The 21392-nt window shown below is 39.4% G+C and overlaps 2 protein-coding genes across 4 annotated transcripts in view; one reads left to right on the top strand and one right to left on the bottom strand.

The window, feature by feature from the left end:
* Prelid2 (PRELI domain containing 2) overlaps positions 1-1528 on the bottom strand; it is a 104283-nt gene extending 102755 nt beyond the window's left edge. For both annotated transcript variants that reach the window (XR_002398142.2, XM_004854341.3), the window contains exon 1: positions 1336-1528. Coding sequence is in view for 1 of the 2 variants with exons in the window: in XM_004854341.3 (XP_004854398.1) it covers positions 1336-1410 (75 nt within the window). In the remaining variant the exon portion in view is untranslated. The remainder of the gene's footprint in view (positions 1-1335) is intronic.
* A 55-nt stretch (positions 1529-1583) lies between these two features.
* Positions 1584-21392, top strand: part of Sh3rf2 (SH3 domain containing ring finger 2) — a 220453-nt gene continuing 200644 nt past the window's right edge. For both annotated transcript variants that reach the window (XM_087180439.1, XM_021266102.2), the window contains exons 1-2: positions 1584-1747; positions 9824-9945. The gene's annotated coding sequence lies outside the window, so the exon portion shown is untranslated. The remainder of the gene's footprint in view (positions 1748-9823; positions 9946-21392) is intronic.

Here is a 21392-nt window from a genome sequence, read left to right as displayed (position 1 = left end):
ATGTCTCCTAGGTATTGATATTTTAATTTTTAAAATGTATAATTGATATTGTGTAATGGAAGTAAAATTCTAAAGGAGCAGGGGAAGTGGGAGGGGTAGGGGAAAGGAAAGAAGGGAAAAGAAAAAATAGGAGAAAAGGAAAAAATTGGAAACAAAATATTTCCAAATAGGGAAGGGTGGAGGGGGTTAAGGGAGGGCAGGGGAAGGGGAAAAAAATAAGAACCAAGATACTCATGTAATGGCACAAGATCCCAATGATGTATATAAATATATTTATACCTAAAATGTACCAATAAACTTAATGGGGAATAAATAAAATAAAAAATAAAGGCCAAGAGGCACAAAAAAAAAAGAAAAGAAAAGAAAAAGAAAAGAAATAAAAGAGAAAAAGAACCTCCATCTTCCCAGCACCTCCCTTAGTTTGGCTTCTGGGCTGCATATATCCAGTAGCTGCTGCCTCAGGCATGTTACACCTTTTGCAGATCTTAACAATAGGAAAGCTGTGGGGTGTGATGGGCCATGCCTACAATCCCAGTACTTTGCAAGGCTGAGGCAGGCAGGTCCAAAGCAAGTTTCAGCCCAGTGATTTAGCAAAATCCTGACTCAAAATAAAAATAAAAATTATTATTACTGTCAAAAAGGTCTGAGGATGTAGCAAAGGTCCTGGGTTCAATGCCCAGTCTGGGTACTGTCGAGTTTTCAAAGGATCTTCCTTGTTCCTGAGATCACCAACCACAGCCCCAGGAGCAACCCTTGAGCTGAAGAGGGCGGCTGGTATTACGGGCAGGGTTCTCAACTGCAGTAGTACAAACAGTAACATTTTTAAAGTCCTTACTAACCACCAGTCACTGTGATGAGCACTTTACATTAATTATCTCATTTGGATCCTCACAACAACCCTATGAGTTGGCTTTATTACTATCACGTCCCCATTTTACAGACTACAACTCGAAGCCACAAGGAGGGTACTGAACCTGGCCAGTGTCCCGAGGCTGCTCAGGGACAGAGAAAGTGCGGAGGCAGTAGAAAGAGGCGCTGTGTGAACTGGCTGGTGGGTAGACAACTTTTCCTCGCTTTCAGGGGTCACCGATGAACTGCAAAGGCTCACTCGTCAGTCACCTGCAGCCCCAAATGGGGTCTGCCAGCGCCTCTCCCTTCCTGGGGGCGAAGTGTGCGCGCGAATCCCGCGCGGCGCCGCTCCCTCATTCTTGAAGGCGGCCTTCGAGGAAACGCGGTCCCCAGCCCCGCACAGCCCGGGAGTAGCAGCGGGTCCGGATTTCCGCACAGGCAGAGCAGAGGGGTGACAGGAGCAGGCCAGGCCAGAGAGGGGGATACCTTTCGGAGGAAGCTGGAGACCACTTGCTCGAAGGGGTACTGGTACACCTGGCGCACGTCCACCGTGACGCCCATTCCGCGGCGACCGCACCTGCGTGAGCTCCGGGCCTGCTCCAGGGCCGCGGGAGTCCACAGCCCGGCCACTGAGGGGGCGCGGGCTTTTCTGCTCCGTTTTCAAACTTTAGAAACTTTATTGTCCTCTCCAAGAAACAGACAGAAGGCGACGCCCACTGCAGGGCGTAGCCGGAGTTGCCACTGCCCCAGAGCTCCGCCCCGGGAGCGGTTGGTCCCCTCCCCGGCCAAGCCTGTGAGGTTTCCCGGGCCTGAGAGCCAGCCCCGGTCCACCACGCCTTGGAGGCTTGGACCACGCCTTGGAGGCCTTGGACTTCGGGTTGTGCTTTTCCGTCTCAAAGTAAGCCTACTCTGGTGCTGACAGCACTAAATTTTAAAATGTGATAACTACAACCCTGAAACTTTAAGGTGGTAATATGACCTCTTCAGTGTTGCTTAGTCTAGCGTGACAAGCTAGCAACTGCATTGCTCACAGGACCAAGACAGCTGCCTAGGGCTTGGGGGTTGGCCCTTTGTTACAGTGAAAATGCGTCTGCTCCCAGCCCAGGAGTGTCTAGGAATTAAAGAACTTGGCTTTCCAACTCTGTAGGGAAGTTCTTTGCTCACTAAAGATTAAACACCAAGGAGCAAGGAGCAAAAGAATACAAAAAGAATTTTAAGTATTCTTTACTCCAACTAAAGAAGTTACTAAATGAGCAAATTGATCCATTTTTCAATAAATTATTCAACACGTTTCTGAGCACCTACTATTTGTCAAGCACTGTGGTAGGCACTGTGGATTCGGCAGTGACTTTAACAGGATCCCTGCCACCACGTAGAATAAATAATCCAGATGATTTAGTACCCACTAAAGTAAAGAGGACAACGGGCATGGGACATGGTTGGAGCTAGCCTGAACACAGATGATGGTCTCTGAGATGCTGACTGCTACTTTAGCCCTTGCCATGCAGAGTCAGAGAGGTCTGACAAAACCCTAGCCTTGGATAAGTCTCCTCCTAATGGTCATCCAAGCAACAGAAAAAGACTGCAGGAAAATACATACTCATCCTGACAGGCCTCTTCTTAAATTCCTAACCACTAACCTCAAGGGGCCCTTTAATGGTGCCAGACCACTGCTCTACTAAAATACTAAATTTCTCTTATCCACCTATGCTCCCCACACTGTTCTCACCTCAGAACTTCAATACCTCCTTTCTCAGCCTTATTCTCTGGTGATTACTTTGCTTCCTTTTTCACTTAATAACTAGAAAACATTTCTTCATTACCAGTGCAACACCCTGCCTCCCCTTCTGTTCCTCTTAAGGAACTGTCAGCGCTTAGCTAGGGACATCTCTCCACTTGCCTACCCAATCCAGAGGTGAACTGACAAATGCTTAACAAACACCTCTCCTTTGCACACTTCAAAGCAAAGCCTCAATTTCTAAGAGTTTCTAATTATTAGGGTGCAAATACTCCTACCATGTTTCAAGCAGCCAATGTGATGTCACTATGTAGCTGGAAATAGAAGCTCAGGAGCAGATTATATAGTATTTCCACTGTTCACATGCTATGGACAGTAAAAAAACCATAAGAATTCTGGTATGAAAACATGTAGCAAAATAATTACAATAGATTGAGTTTTGAATATTTACTGCCTTCTAAAGTATAATTTATTCATTATACATTTATATAATTTAATACATAGTAATAGCTGTATTTAAGAGCCAGCTCAAGCACATCACTAGAAGTTTCTATCTTTTCTTATTCAAGGACATCTCTAACAATATCCCCCCTCTTTCTTGTATCGTCAGCATTTTTTTTTTCTTTTTGGTACGGGGGACTGAACTTGGGACCTGGCACTGGAACCACTGAGCTAAATCCCTGGCCAATCAGCATTTGCTTCTACTGGACTGTTCCAACCAGCACATAAATACAATGTAATAGGGCTGGGGATTTAGCTCAGTGGTTCCACCACCTGCTTCAAAAGCACAAGGTCCAGAGTTCGATCCCCAGTGTCAAAAAAAAAAACCCAAAAAATGTGATTTCTTTCATATAGGAAAAAAAAATGTCTTCCTCCATCTGCTCCATTTTTGCTCCTCAGAAGTGTGCCCTATAATCTTTTGAACCCATTCCAATCAGTTTTGGTCCCTACCTTTCCACTGAACTACTTAGTCAAGGTCACCAATGACTAAGTTGCTAAATCTAATAGTTAATTTTTAATCTTCACTTTACTAAACCTATAGGCAGCATTTCTCTGAAATACTGAGTGAGGATTGGAGTGAAGGATCAAGTGCCAAACCCCTACATATGTCAAATGTATATATAAACCAACTCCATTATATCACCAACCTTTCCTTACAGGAAAATCAGGCTCCCTGGGAGCCTGCCCAGGCCTACAAAAGAAAGGGATTTGCCTGTAAGAATTTATGGTATTGTTGAGTATCAGAGAATGATCCCTCCTTCAGAGTCATTTTTGGTGTGTTGAGAAATATTAATGAAATTAAAAGTCTATAAAAGCAGGCTCAGTGCCAGGCACCCTGGTGCATGCCTGTAATTCCTGCTACTTGGGAGGTTTAAGTGGGAGGATCTCAAGTTCAAGGTCAGACTGGACAATTTAGAGAAAACTTGTCTCAAAATCACAGTAGCACAATTCGTGATAGCTAAAACTCGGAAGCAACCCAATTGCTTAACAAGGAGACTGGATAAAGAAAATGTGGGGTTTTTTTATAACATGGAATATTACTCAACCATAAAGAACGAGAAACTAGAGACATTTATAGCTAAATGGATGCACATTGAGGCGATACTCTTAAGAGAAATAAATAGGACACACATGTGTAAATACGGAATAGTTTCTGTGGTGTGAGAAACTGAAAGTATAAATAAGGACTAAAAGATATAATGGATAATGTGAAATAGGAAGAAAATGTGCAAAGGAGAGGGGGAAGTGGGAGGGGTAGGGGAAAGGAAAGAAGGGAATGGAATTAATATGAGAAAGGGAAAAAATGGAAACAAATTCTTTGTAGATAGGGAGGGGTGGAAGGGTTAAAGGGAGGGCAGGGGAATGGGGAAAAAATAAGAACCAAAATGGATTTTGTAAAGGTGCAAATTTCCAGTGATGAATGTCATTATATTGTATACCTTAAATGTACCAATAAAGTTAATTTTTAATAATTAAATAAGTAAATAGGGTTGGGGATGTAGCTCAGTGGTAGAGCTCTTGCCTAGCACATGTAAGGCCCTGGGTTCAATCCCCAGTGCTGCTCCCCACCCCCCCAAAAAGTCAAAAAGAGCACAAGCAGACTCAGCATCAACATCAATTGTGGACATAACTCTTTATGCCTGCTTTAGGCATAATCAATATTATGGTCCGGTGCACTACCCCTGCTTTTTTCTACATTCCTGTCACACAAAGTATTGTTTTTCATCCTTTAACTTTCAGTCTATGAATTTCTTTTTGAGTTACATGTATTGCTTGTATGCAAGCACAAGGTCCTGAATTCAATCCCCGATACCAAAAAAAAAAAATAATAATAATAATAATAATTGCTTGTCTTGCCTGGTGGATTCAATTTATTGGGATTTGTGGAACTGTTGTCTTCGTTACTTTTTTTTTTTTGTACCAGGGATCAAACTTGAGACCTTGCGCTTTCAAGGTAGGCACTGGAACCACTGAGCTAAATCCCCAGCCCCTTTGTTATCTTCTTCTAGAATATCTTTCAGAACTTTTCTGGAGTGCTGGTTTGTTTGTCATGAATTTCTTCAGGTGCCAGGCTAACAGCCACAGGAAGATTAGCCAAGCTTCTGGAAACTGGTGAAGCCAGGAGGGAAAGAAAAAAAAAACAAAAATAAGACAGACAAAACAACAAAACTAAAAACAAAGTTCACACTCTTGAAAAAACAAAAAACAATCAAGAAAGAAAAAATCAAATGAATAAAAAAAGAGAGAGATTTCTCTGTGATTTCAAGCCTGTGGTTATCTTCTGGTATCTACAATTTGTGGTAGTGTCCAATTCAGAGCGTGTCTCTGCTGTAACTGATAGACAAAGGAGAGCCCAGATCATGCTGGTTGATCCCAGCAAGCCTGCAGTAAGATTAGGGTGGGGTGACAATACTGCCCCAAGATCCTGCCTCTTCAGTTTATTAGGGACAAGAGGCCTGTTTGGACTTGCACCCAGTTCTTTAGTACTGGACTATGGTATAGTTTATGACCCCCAGACAATCTCCTTATTGGCATACAAGGAAGAAAAATTGATCACAACAACTGTGTCACCTTGGCTAAAGTAGTACAATCCATAATAATAACATCAACCACAGTCTAGAAAATGACAAACTATGGTAACTGTTAATTTGTTCCCTTTAACCATAAGTAAAAGATTTATAGTTATATAACAAAATCTGAAACAAATCAGAAAATTATATACAATAAATATCCCCTCAATAGAGCAATTTTACCCTCAGGGGAGGAAAATAAAAAGAATAAGAGGAAAAACTAGAGAAATAAAAGAAGAGAAAGAGATTAGAAGCAAGACTAAGGTAAAAATGCAGGCAAGGCTTAACAACATGAGGCCTGTAATCTCATGATTTAGAATCACAGCCTGTTTGTAAAATAGTAATCTTACTCACTCTTGTGAGGGAGAGGGTAGAAACTCCGAGACCAATTTGCTTTGTTTTGCAATTGTGTGATTTAACTGGTCAGGGACTTGAATTTTGAAATTTGCTGGTCAGCGTTAGGATCTCATGACCTTACTTGCTCCTTAAAATATCAAATATCTTACCAAAGAGCTTTTGTAAGATCTCAGATATCTTTTGCATCTTCAAAGAGAGGCACAATGATTTGAACATAGTAAACATCCAATACATTTTAGTTGAATGAATGAATGATTCGTACTTATAAATCTGGGATATATAAGCAGACAGAGAATCCGTTCCCTCTCCTCTTTCCATTTTTTTCACCTTTCTGATGATTCAGTTCTTTCTTATGACCATCCTGACCATCTCTCTTAGTGTGTGTGTGTGTGTGTGTGTGTGTGTGTGTGTGTGTGTGTGTGTAGTACTGGGGATTGAATCCAGGATCTCTGAGCTACCTCCTCAGCCCTTTTTGTTTGGTTTTATTTTTGGTTTGAGAAGCAGTATCACTAAGTTGCCCAGACTGGCCTCAATCTTAGAATCCTCTTGCTTCAGCCTCCTGAGTAACTATGATCACAGGTGTGCACCATAGATCCAGCCATTATTGAACTTCTTTATCAAGACTGCGTGGGTCTCCAGACTGGAAAGAACTATGTGTTAGTCATTCTTTTCTATGCAGTACTTAATATAATAGCTGGCACATAGTGCACACTTAATAAGGTTATAAATGCACTTAATGTAGGGAATGGCCTTGGACTGTACCCTTCCTGACCCTACTGTACCTGAGTCTCTCTATCAACAAAAAGACTGAAGGAGCTGAGATTATCACTAAATATCCTTCTTGCAAGCCGAAATTTCAGACATTGGCTAGATCCTCTAGCAGGGCAAGCAACAAGAATATAGTTCCTGGAATCAGGGTACTAAATGGGAATTGACAGAGAGAAAAGCAGAACCTCGGAACAATTTTAATAAGAATGTGTCAGACCCGTGGCATCATTGAACCCAACTTCTCCCACTTAAGGAAGAGATTGATCATAAACTCAAAGGAAGTTCAAGAGTTTCAGTTCAGCAGAGAGGAAATACTTTAGGGCAAGGAACCAGCTGGTCATCAAACCATCCAACATGTCATAGAGACCTAAAAAGGCCTGTCAAATTCCAATTGCCAGGAAAATAAGTACATAAATACCTAACATGATAAGTAAGTATTGGTGCTGAGGAGAAAAAAAATAAAGAGGATGAAGGATAATAATTGGTGATGGGCCAATGGGGAGAGAGAGTGTGTTAAAATTTTAGAAAAGAAAACAAAAAGTGACACTTAAGTAGAAAAGTTGAAAGAAGAGTGAGAACAAGTCATGCCTGTATTGGGACCTGATTATTTTGGTGGGAGGGAATTGCAAGTTCAGACATCCTGAGACACACATGTTCCTGGTGTGTTTGAAAACTGTGAAGAAGCCAGTGTGGCTGGAGCAAAGTACTATGAGATAAAGTTAGAAAATAAAAATGCAGGTCACATAGAATCTTCTAGTTTTTTTTTCTTAATTAATTTTATTGGTACATTTTATTCGTACACTTTAGGTATACAGTTCGTTTACATTTATCATTGGGTGTTTGTACCTGTGCATAATATATCTTTGTTCTTGTTTTTTTCCCCATTTCCTGTGTGGCGTTCACCTCCTCCACCCTTCCCTATTTACATAGATTTCATTTCTATTTTTTTTTCTTTTTTCATAGCTTTTCCTTTTCCTCTTTTCCTTTCCCCTTCCCCTCCCTTCACTCCTTCGTCTTTGGACCTCTTTTCCTATTTCAAATAATCAATTATTCATTTTAATCATTTTAACTCTTGTTTACACTATCAGTTTCTCACACTAGAGAAACTATTCGGTAGTTACACATGTATGTCCTATTTATTTCACTTAAGAGTATGGCCTTGATATGAATCCATTTAGCTATAAATGACTCCAGTTTTTCATTCTTTATGGCTGAGTATTACTCCATCTTATTAAAAAAAAAAAAACCCACATCTTCTTTATCCAGTCTCCAGTTGATGGGCACTTGGGCTGCTTCCAAGCTTTAGCTATTACAAACTGTGCCGCTATGAACATGGGTGCACATATATCACTGTGGTATGATTCTTTAAATTCTTTTGGGAAGATACCCAGCAGGGGAATAGCTGGGTCAAATGGGACCTCTAAACCTAGTTCTTTGAGGTATCTCCATACCACAGAATCTTCTAGTTGACTTTGTGTGAGATGAAAAGCTATTGAGAGTTTTGATCAAGGAGGAAACCTGATCTGACAGGGAAGTTCAAATTTTCCCTCTGAAGGTTTAAATTGAGTCTTCTGACATGAACTGACAATAGAAAAATTAACAGGAGAAAAAAGACACAAATTTTATTATTGTGCCGACACATGGGAGCCATGTTGAAGTTAGGACTCCAATGTCTTCTTGGAGAACACAATTTAACTCCTTAACACTAGACATAAATGGGCAGAGATGAATAATGAAGAAAGACACTGGCACCTCCGGATCCCCAGTTCTAGCCCCCAGATTCCACGCATTACCCTGTTTCTTGCAGCCCCTTTTGGATTCTCTGAGCTTCACCAGAATCTTTCCAGTAAATCTCCTTTGGTGTTTAACTAGCATTTTCTGTTTCTTTGACCTGAGACTCCTACCTAAAATGACATGTAAGAAAAATTAGCTGGTGTAAATTTATATGTCAAAAAAAAGAAAAGAAAAAGTTCTTTATTTCCAGTTGTTTTCCATCTCCAAATCAGTCCAGCTCCTAAAACCTTTGAAAATTGAGCTGTCTTTTTCATTTTTATTTTCAATTCTGTTTTCATCTTATTTAAAAACCCAATAACAAATTTAGTCCAGTTTTTTTGCCTTGGTAAATTGCATCTTTTAAGGCCAATTCACCTCTTACTGTAAGTACAAAAGGGGACGTTTTCTTGGTAAAAGCAGTAGCAATTAATGGCATGTATTTTAAAAGCATCTATTTAAGATGCTTTTGGTCTGGAAAGACCAATTTTAAAAGACTGACCTCACATCAGATTGAAGGCCAGAAATTACTGAAGGGCAGTTGTGATCATTTCACAGATGATAATGACAAAACCGAAAGCACAGAGACTCATTCATGCTAAACCCTTACTCTGCCACTGAGCTACAGCTCAGTCTATTAAAATGATTTTAACAAGTTCTTTCCCTTTCCTTTGTGTGTGTGTCTGTGTGTGTGTGTGTGTGTGTGTGTGTGCGCGCGCGGGCGTCAGTGTTAGGCATGGCACCCAGGACTTTATGTATGCTAGGAAAACACTCTACTGCTGAGCTGTACCCTCAGTCCCTCCACATTTTTCATCAGGGAAGGAAGTAAAGTCCTAGAGGGCAAACTGGTGGGGCAAGGGAAGGAGCACAGGAGGCAACTATGAAGAGACCCAGGGCAGAGGAATAATAAGCAATTATCTTGTGACAATGACTTTGGCTAGTTGTTACACTCTTTTTCCTCAAAGGACTGATTAATAAGATTGACTGAAATGGGAATATTATTAGTCCATGAATTACCACCCAAGAATAATGACAGATATCAAACGATAAGTCTGTTTCCAAATGTAGGTGCTGCCATAAGGCTTCACATATGCTCTGTCTTTGAAACAGTCTGAAGAGATATTTACCTTAGACTGAACTCCATGAAAACAGACTGTGAGTCGTGGGATTTACATGCAGAGATCCATGAGGAGATACATCAATGGGGAAGTAAAGAAATACAGGATTGGACAGAGATATAATCTGCTCCCAAATTTTGTTTTCATCCAAGGCCTCAGCCAATCCTGTGGGAAGCTCTGGAACTGCATGGTCCCCATGAAAGCAAGGGGACTGGGTGGCCAAGTTCCCTGTGATTGATGACAGGTCTCAGTAAGCAGCACAGCTTTGAGGCAGGTAAGGAGCACTGGCCTGGAAGAGGAGATGTGGGTGTAGCACTGCCACTTTACTACCATTCTTATCCACAGTTCACAGGTGAGTAAACTGAAGCATGGAGAGGCTAATTTACTCTTCCAAAAGAAGAATCTGGTCGCCCCAAATTTTTGTCTGCAAAGGTATAATCTAATAAATGCAAGGTGCAAGAAAACTGAAATAATTTGAAGCCAGAACACACAAAATTTCTGATTAAAGGCACTGCTTTTTCTAAGGAAAGGCTAAGTCAGTCAAAAAAATGTTGATGACATATAAAATCATGAGGAACTAAAATTTAAAAAGTAAGTGTTGATACTGAACAAATTACCTCTAGAAATAGCAGATTCTTGTAAAGACTTTGAGTAATCCTTTCCCCATTGAGGGAAAAAATTCCTTTTCCTAAAATGGTAATCTCAAGATAATCCACATGCAACTATTTATTCCCACCTACGTCAGCTCCCCCAAGCAGATTGATCTTAGCAAAAGACCATTTTTAGTTGCCATAGCTGTGATGTCTTAGAATGAAATGGTTTCTGGTTTTACTTTAGCTCTCAACACCTTGAGTGACTATTGTGTGTGATAATTATGCATTGGTTGTGTGAACAAGGCTACCCTGAACCTATCCCTAACTCATGGACCATCTCTTAGTTAGAGGTGAGATAAAACAGATGCTGGATGTGAAAGTTGAAGGGTTAATTCCAAGAATGTAGCAAATTTTTATATGTAATTTGAACCCTAATATTATCTTTATATGAGAGTCTTGCTTTTCCTTACTATAGTTGTTTCCATTGTTGTGCTATATGGAGACCGAGAGACTAGGCCAGCCTATGGTTTCTGCATGAAGTAACATTCTATTAATATTCTCAGAATTACCTTGGGCAACCCATTAAGCAACTTTTAAAAGGTGAGGAGATCATTCTTAGTACCCCTAAGATGCTCATTAGTCCATTAACAGCTGCTTCCCTAACTTCAGATCTGGAATAAAGAAGAACCCTACATGTCAATTTTCTGGGCACAAATACTAAAAGTTGATTCATCTACCACAACGTATGATGTCAATGAGCCAAAAGATGCCCATGACTTTGGAATGAGTGTCACAGCTTGTGATTAATCTAAGGAAACTCCAGAAGAAAAGGCCAATGTGGACTTCCCCTCTAGCAGTCCTAAGACTAGATGGAGTTAACAAAAGAGAGGGCAATTAAACAAGGGGAAAAAATCTGGTAGTGCTAGTTCTTGAGATAAGTATTTCTAGGATTCACAGGAAAGGTTGGGCTCTCACTACATCTTCAAGGGCACATCCCCAATGACCTAAATTATTTCCACTAGAGCTCCACCTTCTAAAGGTTCCACCACCTCCCAATCACAGCATAAGCTAGTAATCAAGACTTTAACACATGGCTTTTGAGAGATATTTAAGATACAAACCATAATAGACACAGTCCCAATAAGAGAAGCCAATAATTGGAAAAAGGCTGGGCTTTCAGTGAACACTGTAGGAACCCTGGACCAGCCAGTTCTAAATATCACACTATTTTTACTGCCCTATATGTTCTCCACAATCAAGCCATAGGATGAAAAAGTATTCCATTGGAATTAGATTGTAAATTTCTCAATGGACTAGATTTAGTATTTCCTTGTATCTCTAGCACACAACAAAAATTTAAGTGCTGACTCCTCTGTGGAATTCAGACAAGATACCATATAAATAAATGTCTGAGTAGGGGAGCTGCTATTTAAATACAGGACATAAGACACTAATACAACCTCTTAATAATAGTAGCTAACATTTACTGGGCATTTAATATGTGTGCAGCGCTGCTTAGTTGATTAGAGTAATTTGCATGTATTAATTTATTGAATCCTCACCACAATATCCAGGTATTGTTGTTACTAGGTTTACAGGTGAAGAAACTGAGGCAAAACAGAGTTATTCAGATGCATATAAAAAAGTCTATTTAAGATGAAAATTCTCAGTAGTCAAACAGCTAATGACCAACAAAAATAAAATCTTAGCCTCATGTTTCAACTAACAAGACTTATCTAAGCTAGTTTATAACAAGAGTGTTTCATCTTTTGGACAGGATAAGAAAATGAAAAATACAGTTTTCCTTAGTTTTTCATAAAACCTTAATGTATTACATTGATTTCTAAATTCTTGGAAATGTGTTTTTTCAATTTGCTGCAATGTAGTTTATTGTAGAAGCTTTTGATAATCTATTTTATTAGTTCAGTCTCTTACCTGTTACTGTCTTACTAAAATGTATCTACTTGTTAACCTAGACATAACAAGCCATGTATCTTTGAGCCAACACCCTTAATATTTGAATCTGTATTAGAGAAACCAGAACCAATAGGGTATATATAGAGATATAAAAGAAGATTCATTATAGGATGGGCTAACATGGTTATGGAGGTGAGAAGTTGATCTGCCATCTACAATCCAGAGAACCAGGAAAGGCAGTGTCATAATTTATTCCTGACCCAAAGTCCTGGAGCCAGGATTCCTGATGACATAGCTCTCCATCCCAGGTCAAATGCCTGAGGACCAGGGAGTGCTCTGGTCTAAGTGCTGAAGTCTGAAGGTGGGAACCTGAGTTCTGACATTCAAAGGCAGGAGTTGATGGATATCCAGCTCCAGGGGAGAAGCAGAATTGATTCTTCTTTGCCTTTTTGTTCTCTTTGGGCCCTCAACAGATTGGATGATATTTTGGTTAGAGATCTTCTTTACTCAGTCCACTGATTCAAATGCTGAGCTTTTCCAGAAACACCTTCAAGTACACTGCCAGAAATAATTTTTAACCATCTATCTGGGTGTACATTAACCCAAACAAATTGATACATAAAATTAACCATCACATGCTCCATGTCTTTATCTTAAAATCAATAAGGAGAGAAAGAGAGGGAGGAAAGGCAGGGGAGAGGGAGATGAGAGAGAGAGAAAGAAATAATTTTAGTAAATATCAAAATATATAGCTGCTTCTTTTAATAAATAAATTTTGATAGCCTGCCTTCTGTAGCAATCTGTTATGGCTTGTGTCTAGATGTCCCCCCAAAGCCTCATGCAGTCAGTCACAGGTGGAGCTTTTCGGAGGTGGCTGGATCTAGGATATGTGATGCTGGGATCAAGGATGTGATGCTGAGATTGATTCAAGGTGTGATGTTAGGATTAAGGCTGCATAGTCCTGGGATGTGAGTGCTACACACCCAAAGGGTGGACAGCCTGGATAGGATATAAGGGACAAGAAGAGAGTTGCTGCTTACCGCTTTTCACTTGCTGCTTCTTTGCTACTTCACTGCTTTTGCTGCCTTCTGCCCACCATGAACCGTTTCTCCTCTGTGATGACCCTCTCTTGTCCCACCCTGCCTTGGGGCCAGCCAACTATGAACTGAATCCTCTACAAACTGTAAGCTGAAATACACCTTTCCTCCTTTAACTTTGGGTGTTGTGTATTTTGTCTCAGCAACAAGAAAAGGAACTCAGAAAGCATCTTTCTAGATTCTGAAGAAACAATGAACAAAACAAATCCAAAGAGCTTACCTTTTACTGAGTGAAACTGATACTAAATAAATTGACACAATGTAAATACAAATTACATATTTCACCTTGGATGAAAAGTAAAGGGAGTGTTGAGAGAGGATAAAAGAAGTATCTAATTTTGTTTGGGTGTGTGCCCAGGGAAGGATTCCTGAGGAAGTGACATCAAACATGACTTGAAAGAAATGAGTATAGATGCCTTGTGTTTTTTCCTTAACTAGACTTTTAACACATTCTTCTATAACCATAGGCCAATTATTTCTGGAAAAGATACTCTACTCACATTCTTAGCCCATGTGTTTTAGAGACAATTCTCTACACAGGGACAAACATGTATTATTAGTAGTATTTCCCCTGATTTTGTGTTTTAATTACAGAAACATCCATTAGCTTAATGTCTGTTGCTCCTGGCTTCTCACTTACTCATTCATGCCCAATTGATGAGTTTTAAGGGGAAACTAGGTATGGTCACTCCATCGTTCCCTGCTAGCCTATTTGGAATCTGACTCCTTCAGGGAGGACTATGTCTGCAGTATTCCTGTTTCTGAAATTAATGGGGCCACACTGTAGGGAAGGCCTGCTGCCGGAAATGTCTGCCAAACTGGGGTCTACTCTTAGGAAGCCCATAAGTGTCCAGTCAGTACCCAAGCCACATTTCCCAGTGCAGCTTTCACTAGTGACAAAGATTAAGATTTTGAGCTCCAAAATATGAAGAAAACAATAACAGAGGTAGTACAAAATTATGAATTTGGAAAATATGGCAAAAATATTGTGAATTATGTGAATGACAAAAGTTTGGGTATTGCTATCCCAAAGAGGGCACTGTGATATCAGGCATGTCTTGGCTTCATCCAGGACTTTCATTATATGAAAAACAAAATAAAACACCAATTGTCAATTTAGAGAAAAGTTTATAAGTTGATGAAACCTTATTTAATATGAGAAGTATGAAATAGCAGCTAATAAGTTAAATTGAAAATATCAGTGTGAAATAATAACCTTTAAAAATATTTTTCAGCTCTCAGTGACCCAGCAGCAACTTTAATAGCACTCTGGTTCAGGGCACAATCTACTGCCCTCCCTTGCTCCTGAATTTTAAAATTTATTTTCTACTGAAAATAAACAGAATCCCTTGGTGCATAGCTAATTTCATGATTCAGGATGTAAAAAATTTAGAACCTTTCTCCATCATCTTTTTGTTGCCATATACAGTGGCAAGAATGTTTTCAAGGATGAAAAGGTCAGTGTGTAAAGGAAAAGGGAGCTAACAAAAACAACCCCTACTATCTGGTGACAAAGCAGAGAAATCAAATGTATACCCAAAGCAAAAAAAAAAAAAAACTACTCTTGTAGTTCCTACCATGAAGCTTCATTCCCATCACACTTCCTTCCCTTTTTATTCACTCCTGTAGTGATAACTCCCCCTTGTCTTTTATAGTTTTATCATTCTGATGTACATTCTAAGAAATTACACAGTTTAGTCTTGCCCACTATTTTATTTAAAAAAATGATATGTCTCAGGCTGGGGATTTAGCTCAGTGGTTCTGCCGCCTGCCTCGCAAGCGAAAGGACCTGAGTTCGATTCCTGTTACCAAAAAAAAAAAAAAAAGATATGTCTCTATAATTTGGGGCATCAAAATCATCATCACAGCTCAGAAGATGAACCTTGTGAAAGTCTTTGAATTCCAAATGACTCAAAATAGAAAAGTTAGTATGAAGTCAGCCCCAAAAGTCACTGTTCTAGAAAATGGTGAGTATAATAAACCATGTGTACTTTTTATTGATTTTAATAATTAGGAATGTTAGATATTCTCCTATTAATTTTTTATTCTTATGAGACATAGTCAGTTACTTTTCACTATCTGTTTAGGAGATAAAAACACCAGAAAAACTAAACCAGATAGTCCCAGGTATCAAGAGCAGACAGGGCTATTCAGTTTGGACACTCACAATACCAGCCAGAAATGGGGTTCAGTGTTTTCCAGAGTAATTAATTACCAAATGACCTACAAAAGAATGCTAACTACCCATTCCCTCAGTTGACTCAGTCCTTCAATTCCAAGGAAATTAAATCTCAGCACTAAGAAGCAAGATGTCAGTTTTTAATGCTAAGAGACTAAATCAATATTTGATTATGACAGAAAAATCAATTATGTAACAATGGCCAAGTGATAATTTGAAAAAAACAAATTAGGGGGTAGACATTAGGTTACAAAATTAAACCCTAGGCACAAGATAAGGTCTGAAATAGTTTCACTGGCATGATGGCTATTATGTAACTATAGAAATGCTTACTATGGAAAGGTGGTTTAGGTTAGAATCACCTTGGCAGAAACGAAGAAGCCAGACCAAGAATTAATCAGTCAATACACCAAGTCCTTCAGTCTAAGCTGTTCTGATAAGATAATCTTTTCTTTGGGTCTGTAAAGAATTTTATGACCCCAAAAGGGGAAAATAAGAATACTGAAACCCTGAGGGTATATCAAAACAAGCATAGAAAGGCAAGCACAGAAATAAGAAGAGCATCAAATCCAAGATATTGACTCTTTAGAGTAGATTTAAATGAAACTATAGTAATAAATTCTGTAATTTTTGTTTTTATATGTTTGTGAGTTGGTGTTTTGAAATGTTGAAAAGGATTAGCCATTCTAAAAATATAATTGCAGCTAGTTTAACTGTTTAGAATGACTTGCTTAATAAATTTGTAGTCGATGTTTAAAGGCCTCAAGAAAAATTGGCTTTCAGTTTTGGGTATCAGATTCATGAGCTTAATAAGATAAGCATTAAGCAAAGAACAACTGATTGGGAATATTCCTCCCTATGCAGAAAGCTATTATTCCAATGCTACAAATCATCCCAAAACTTACTGACTCAAAGTATTTATTATCTCACAGTTTACCATCCCATAGAACAGAGATCTGGGCAGGGCTTGGTCAGTGTATTTGGATTCCAAGCCTCTCACAGGCTTCATTTAAGATGTCAGCTGAGGGTGCAGTCATCTTAAGCCCAACTGGGGAAAGAGTCCCTTCCAGACTCACTCCTGTGGTCACTGGCAGGACCCAGTTCCTGGATGGTTGTGGACTGAGACTTCAGCTCCTCCCCTGGCTGCTGGCTGGAGGCTACCTGCTGCTGCTTGTCCTGTAGATCTCTCCAGGAAGTACCTCATGACAGGCAGCTGGCTTCATCAGCTGAGCAAGCAACAAAAGCCGTGGAAGGAGTTGTAGGCTTTTATTACCTAATCTCAGAGGTGACATCACATCATTTTTGCCGTATTCTACTGTTAGAACTAAATCACTAGGTCCAGTCCACACTGAGGGTGGGGAAGCATTTATACAAGGTGAGGAAATCCAGGAGGTGGGGATCATTAGAAGCCATTTTAGAAGCTATTCACTTGTAAACTTTTCCTAATGTGTCAACTTATAAGACAGTAATACACAGAAAGCCCTGCAGGTGAAACCTAATATATCTCTACAAACAATAAATTACCACGTCTTCATTGAAACCCTACATGTGGTGAGATGCTGGAGATACAGTAATGGATGAGTCTTATAGCTGATGAGGGAACCCAACATTTAAAAAACAAAAAGAGTTAACTACTCTCTTCCTTTCTTTTTTTCGGGGGAGGGGCAGGGATCTAACTCGGGTCCTTTCACTTGCACAGCAGGTGGCGAAACCACTGAGCTAAATCCCCGGTCCTATCTTCCTTTCTTGACAAAAAGGTCCTATCTTCCTTTCTTGACCGTCACTTATTTTGCAAATATTTATTTAAGTCTCTGGTTCCCTGTGAATCTATGATATCTTTGAAGGAAGATGCAATGTCTCTTTCATTTTTGTGGCTGTTTGTGTCTTGTACATAACAGACACATAGGAGGCCTCCAAAAAAGGTAACACTTTGAACCTGAATAAACCAGGCATGGTCAATTATCTATAAGCCATTTATACCTTAGTGTAAAGTGATAGCCCCCATCTTCTGAGAAATAATCATTGATGGGAAAGAGGGAGCCAGATAAAACTGATACTAAGAGGTTTGCACAAAGAGGACGCTCATGATGTTAATAAATAAGGGCTGATTCTAGTTTTGTCAAACCCTGACTTAACTGTCCCCCACCTTCCCCTGACTTTTAAGCAAGGAGGAAGATCTACTGCATTATGGTTCCAGGTCTTTTCTTCTCTGGATTTTACATGTTCTTTAACACAGGGAGTAATTATATGCCACAATTTTGACACTGACATAACTCCATTTCTCTCTCACATAATTGCATGAATGTGAACTTTCTATAATTACTGTGTTTAATTAGAAAATGAGGAAATGCAACTAATGAAGACAGGTGATAAAAACAACTGCAAACATTTCTTTCAGATTTACTTTGAGTATGAAGTTCACTCTGAATAAGCTCTAGTGAACCACAGAGTTTTTTTTTTTAAAGAAATGTCACCAGCACTCATCTAAATGAATATATTACCAGGGCAACTCATATTTGTGAAAGACTTAGAGTAAGAAAACATCATCTTCTCTATGACCTAAGCTTAATTGAAGCTTTGGGCCAGTTTAATTTGGAAAGTAATTTATAGATCACAAAGTTAATGCCAAATGTTATTTTCAAAAATGTTTAAATGTGCAACTCACTCTTCAATGGATATCTTACCTGGAAGCCAAAATAAAAACAGGGTTGGTCTAGAAACAAAAGGTTTAAAGTCTCAGTACTCTTTTTTTCCTCACAACATCTCCTAGACAGACAGGGAGAGGAATACATCGCCATTTCAAACCACAAGTGTCTTCCAAGAAGGGCAGGTCTGGGAAAGGAGGAAGGGCTTAGTGTATAAGGTATAGATAGGCCTGGAGGCTGAGCTACAGGTGGTGGAAAAGGATGAGTCAGCCTGCTGACAGAAAAAGATTAGGAGTACACTAAGACTGGGAGCAGGGAGGAAGGAGGAGTCCTCTGAGTGGTTCTAGTGGGTAGCACAGACCACAAAACAAGCCTTGCTCTCTCATTACTATCATGCAATATTAGCCCCAGATATCTGTTCCATTTTCAGTGCAGTTTGACTTTTCAGTGGCCTATGAAACCCAGTATTTGTCAGATTCATGGAAAGTGCCTACCGTTCAGTCCAGATGGGTCTGGTGTCCAAAGAATACATGGAACTAAGAGGTGATCAGTGAGCTGAATTAATTTCATTGTTGAGATGATTCAAGGAGTTGGCAAGTATGAAATGTTTAAAATGTGGTCCTGCACACAATAAGGCTGATATGTGTTTGTTAAATAAATATATTTTATACACAGTCACCAAACCAAACCCAGCTAAACAAAAGCCAAGCAGAGGAAACAAAAGTCACAAGAATAAGTACCAATGATTAGCAATAGTGTTTTCCTCAAATTGTAAGGCCAAATTCATTTGACTAAAGCCCCAAGACTATAATCTCATTAATGATAAACACTAAGTCTTTTTTCATCTTTGTATTCTGAGGACCTAGTACTAATATTTGGAACATAGTAGAAATCCAGTCAGAAATTATTTGATGAATAAATGAATGGATTAATGTTACATTTTTAAAGACATGCTTCGATTTAAAAATTTTTTGAGCTTTCAAAGGGTATAGTATTATTTTTATTTGTTTGCTTATCTTTTTAAGACAGGGTTTCACTATGTAGTTGAAATTGGTCTTGAACTCACTATGTAGGCCAGTTTGACCTCAAACTAATGGCAATTCTCCTGCCACAGTCTTCTGAGTACTAGGATTATAGGCGTGACATAGTATTATTTAACTACAGCATCATTGTAATGATTTTTTAAACCTTCGTGTTTGTTTCTATCTCTAAAGGGATTCTCATATTCCTAGGAATACCAATTGGCTAACTTTGCCCTAAACTTATCTCAGTTCTCCCCATCCCACTGGCAAATATTTGTAGTTTACAAATTGGATACAGAACATTTTAGCACACACATAGCTCTCCTAGTAGGAAAGAACTCAGGTGTGTACAGTGTGCATATAGGGGGATCATGAATATTATTTCCACATGCAAAGAACTCTATACAAGCCCCATAGTTCTACGTTCAAAATACTAGATATGTATAGTTCAACAGCTTTTTACTACATTGCAATAGCAATGCAAGCACCATTGCAATAGTCTCCTAGTTGCCTTCCATGTCCGCCCTTGGCCTATAGTGTCTTCTCTCAAAACAGCAGCCAGAGTGGCCTGCTAAAAAAAATCAGATCATGATCCTCCTCTGCTCCAAACATTTCTATGAGTTGGCATCCAATCAGGAACACAGAAGCCATTCTAGATATTTCAAACATACAGAATATATTACAGGATTTGGATACAAAGATTAATAACTGCAGGAAGTCATAACCATCCCAGGTTGGAGAAACAAAAGGGAAAATGGTATAACACTGAGCCTGAAGTCAGAGCCACTAAAGTCACACTGTGTTTTAATTATTTCCCTGCTTTTCATGCTGGGTTGTAATTATTTCTTTACATATCTGTCTCCTCTCCTAAAACTGTAAGATTCATGAGATACCAGAGGGCCAGTGCCTCTCTGGGTGACTGTATAGCAAGCACCTACCAGTGTTGTCCTAAAACTGTATTGTGGTTGAACATTCCTGTTAAAAAGAAGCAAACACAGGAGCTCTGCTGAGCTGTTTCAGTCCCTGAGCTCCCTGTAAGGCTGGCCAAGGACACGCTTGCAGTTCCCTCTCAGTTCCTCTGCACTGTCCTGCTTTTCCAAGTTCATTACTGGAGTTGAATACTAATGTGATATTAGAAATGGAATCAAGAGAGAAGCAGAGGCCCCCAGAACCAAACAGTTGAGCCTTTCAGGCTGCCATACCACTGCCCCCAGCCTAGAAGACCAGAGCCCCACCCAGCAGCAAGGAGGTGAGCCAAGTGGGTGCCAGCAGCACACCCCACTCCCAAGAAATGAGAAGACAAGCAAACAAGCCTCAAAATCAGACTTCCAGATCACCTAAAGCAACCCCAAAGGGAAACAAGATGGTACAATCTAATACTTAACCATGTGGACTCCCTGAACTGGCAACCAAAGAGGATCTGGAAAAATTTAATCAGAAATAATTTCTCAAATAACAGCAGTGATTATGCCCACAGTGCAAGACATGAATAATAAATCTAGAGAGGACACAGACTAAAAAAAAATAGAGGATCTGAGGAACATGATGGAATCCCAACATAGGAAACAAATGGAATCCATAAAAGAGATGTAAACAGATTTCCAGGAGATTAAAAACTCCATTGAAAGTTTACACAGCAGAATGAGCTAATGTGAGGCCAGAATTTCAGATATAGAAGATAAGATTGCAATGAGTGACCAGGAAAAGAAAAATTACTTTAAAATGGTAAGGGACCACAAGAAATCAATCCAGCAGCTGCTAGACAATGCAAAGAAGAATAACATAAGACTGATTGGAGTCAATGAAGAAAGAGGAGAGAGTGCAGATGACATAAAAAAACTGTTCACATTAGTAATGGCAGAAAACTTCCCAAGCAGGGGAAAAGAACTTGACATACAGATAAGTGAGGCATATAGGACTCCAACTAGCCTTGATCAAAAAAAATCTACACATAGGCATATAATTGTTAAAATTCCAGAAACCCAACAGAAGAACAAAGTTCTACAAGCAGTGAGAGAAAAGAAACAAATCACATATAAAGGAAAGCCCATCAGAATCACAGCAGACTTCTCAATGCAAGAACAGCTTGGAGTGATGTATTCCAAGCACTAAAGGAAAACAGCTTCCAACCCAGATTGATGTACCCTGCAAAACTATCTTTCAAAATTGATGGAGAAATAAGATTCTTTCATGACAAATAGCACCTTAGGAACTTCATGAATACCAAACTAGCACTCCAAAAACTTTTAGACAATATACTAGGAAAGG

Source organism: Heterocephalus glaber, unplaced genomic scaffold (assembly GCF_053883595.1).
Source record: "Heterocephalus glaber isolate CG9 unplaced genomic scaffold, H.glaber_assembly_v1.0 deba00001463, whole genome shotgun sequence".
Lineage (NCBI taxonomy): Eukaryota > Metazoa > Chordata > Mammalia > Rodentia > Bathyergidae > Heterocephalus > Heterocephalus glaber.
The sequence above is the reverse complement of the archived record's forward strand: the minus strand, read 5'-3'. Positions and strand labels throughout refer to the sequence as shown.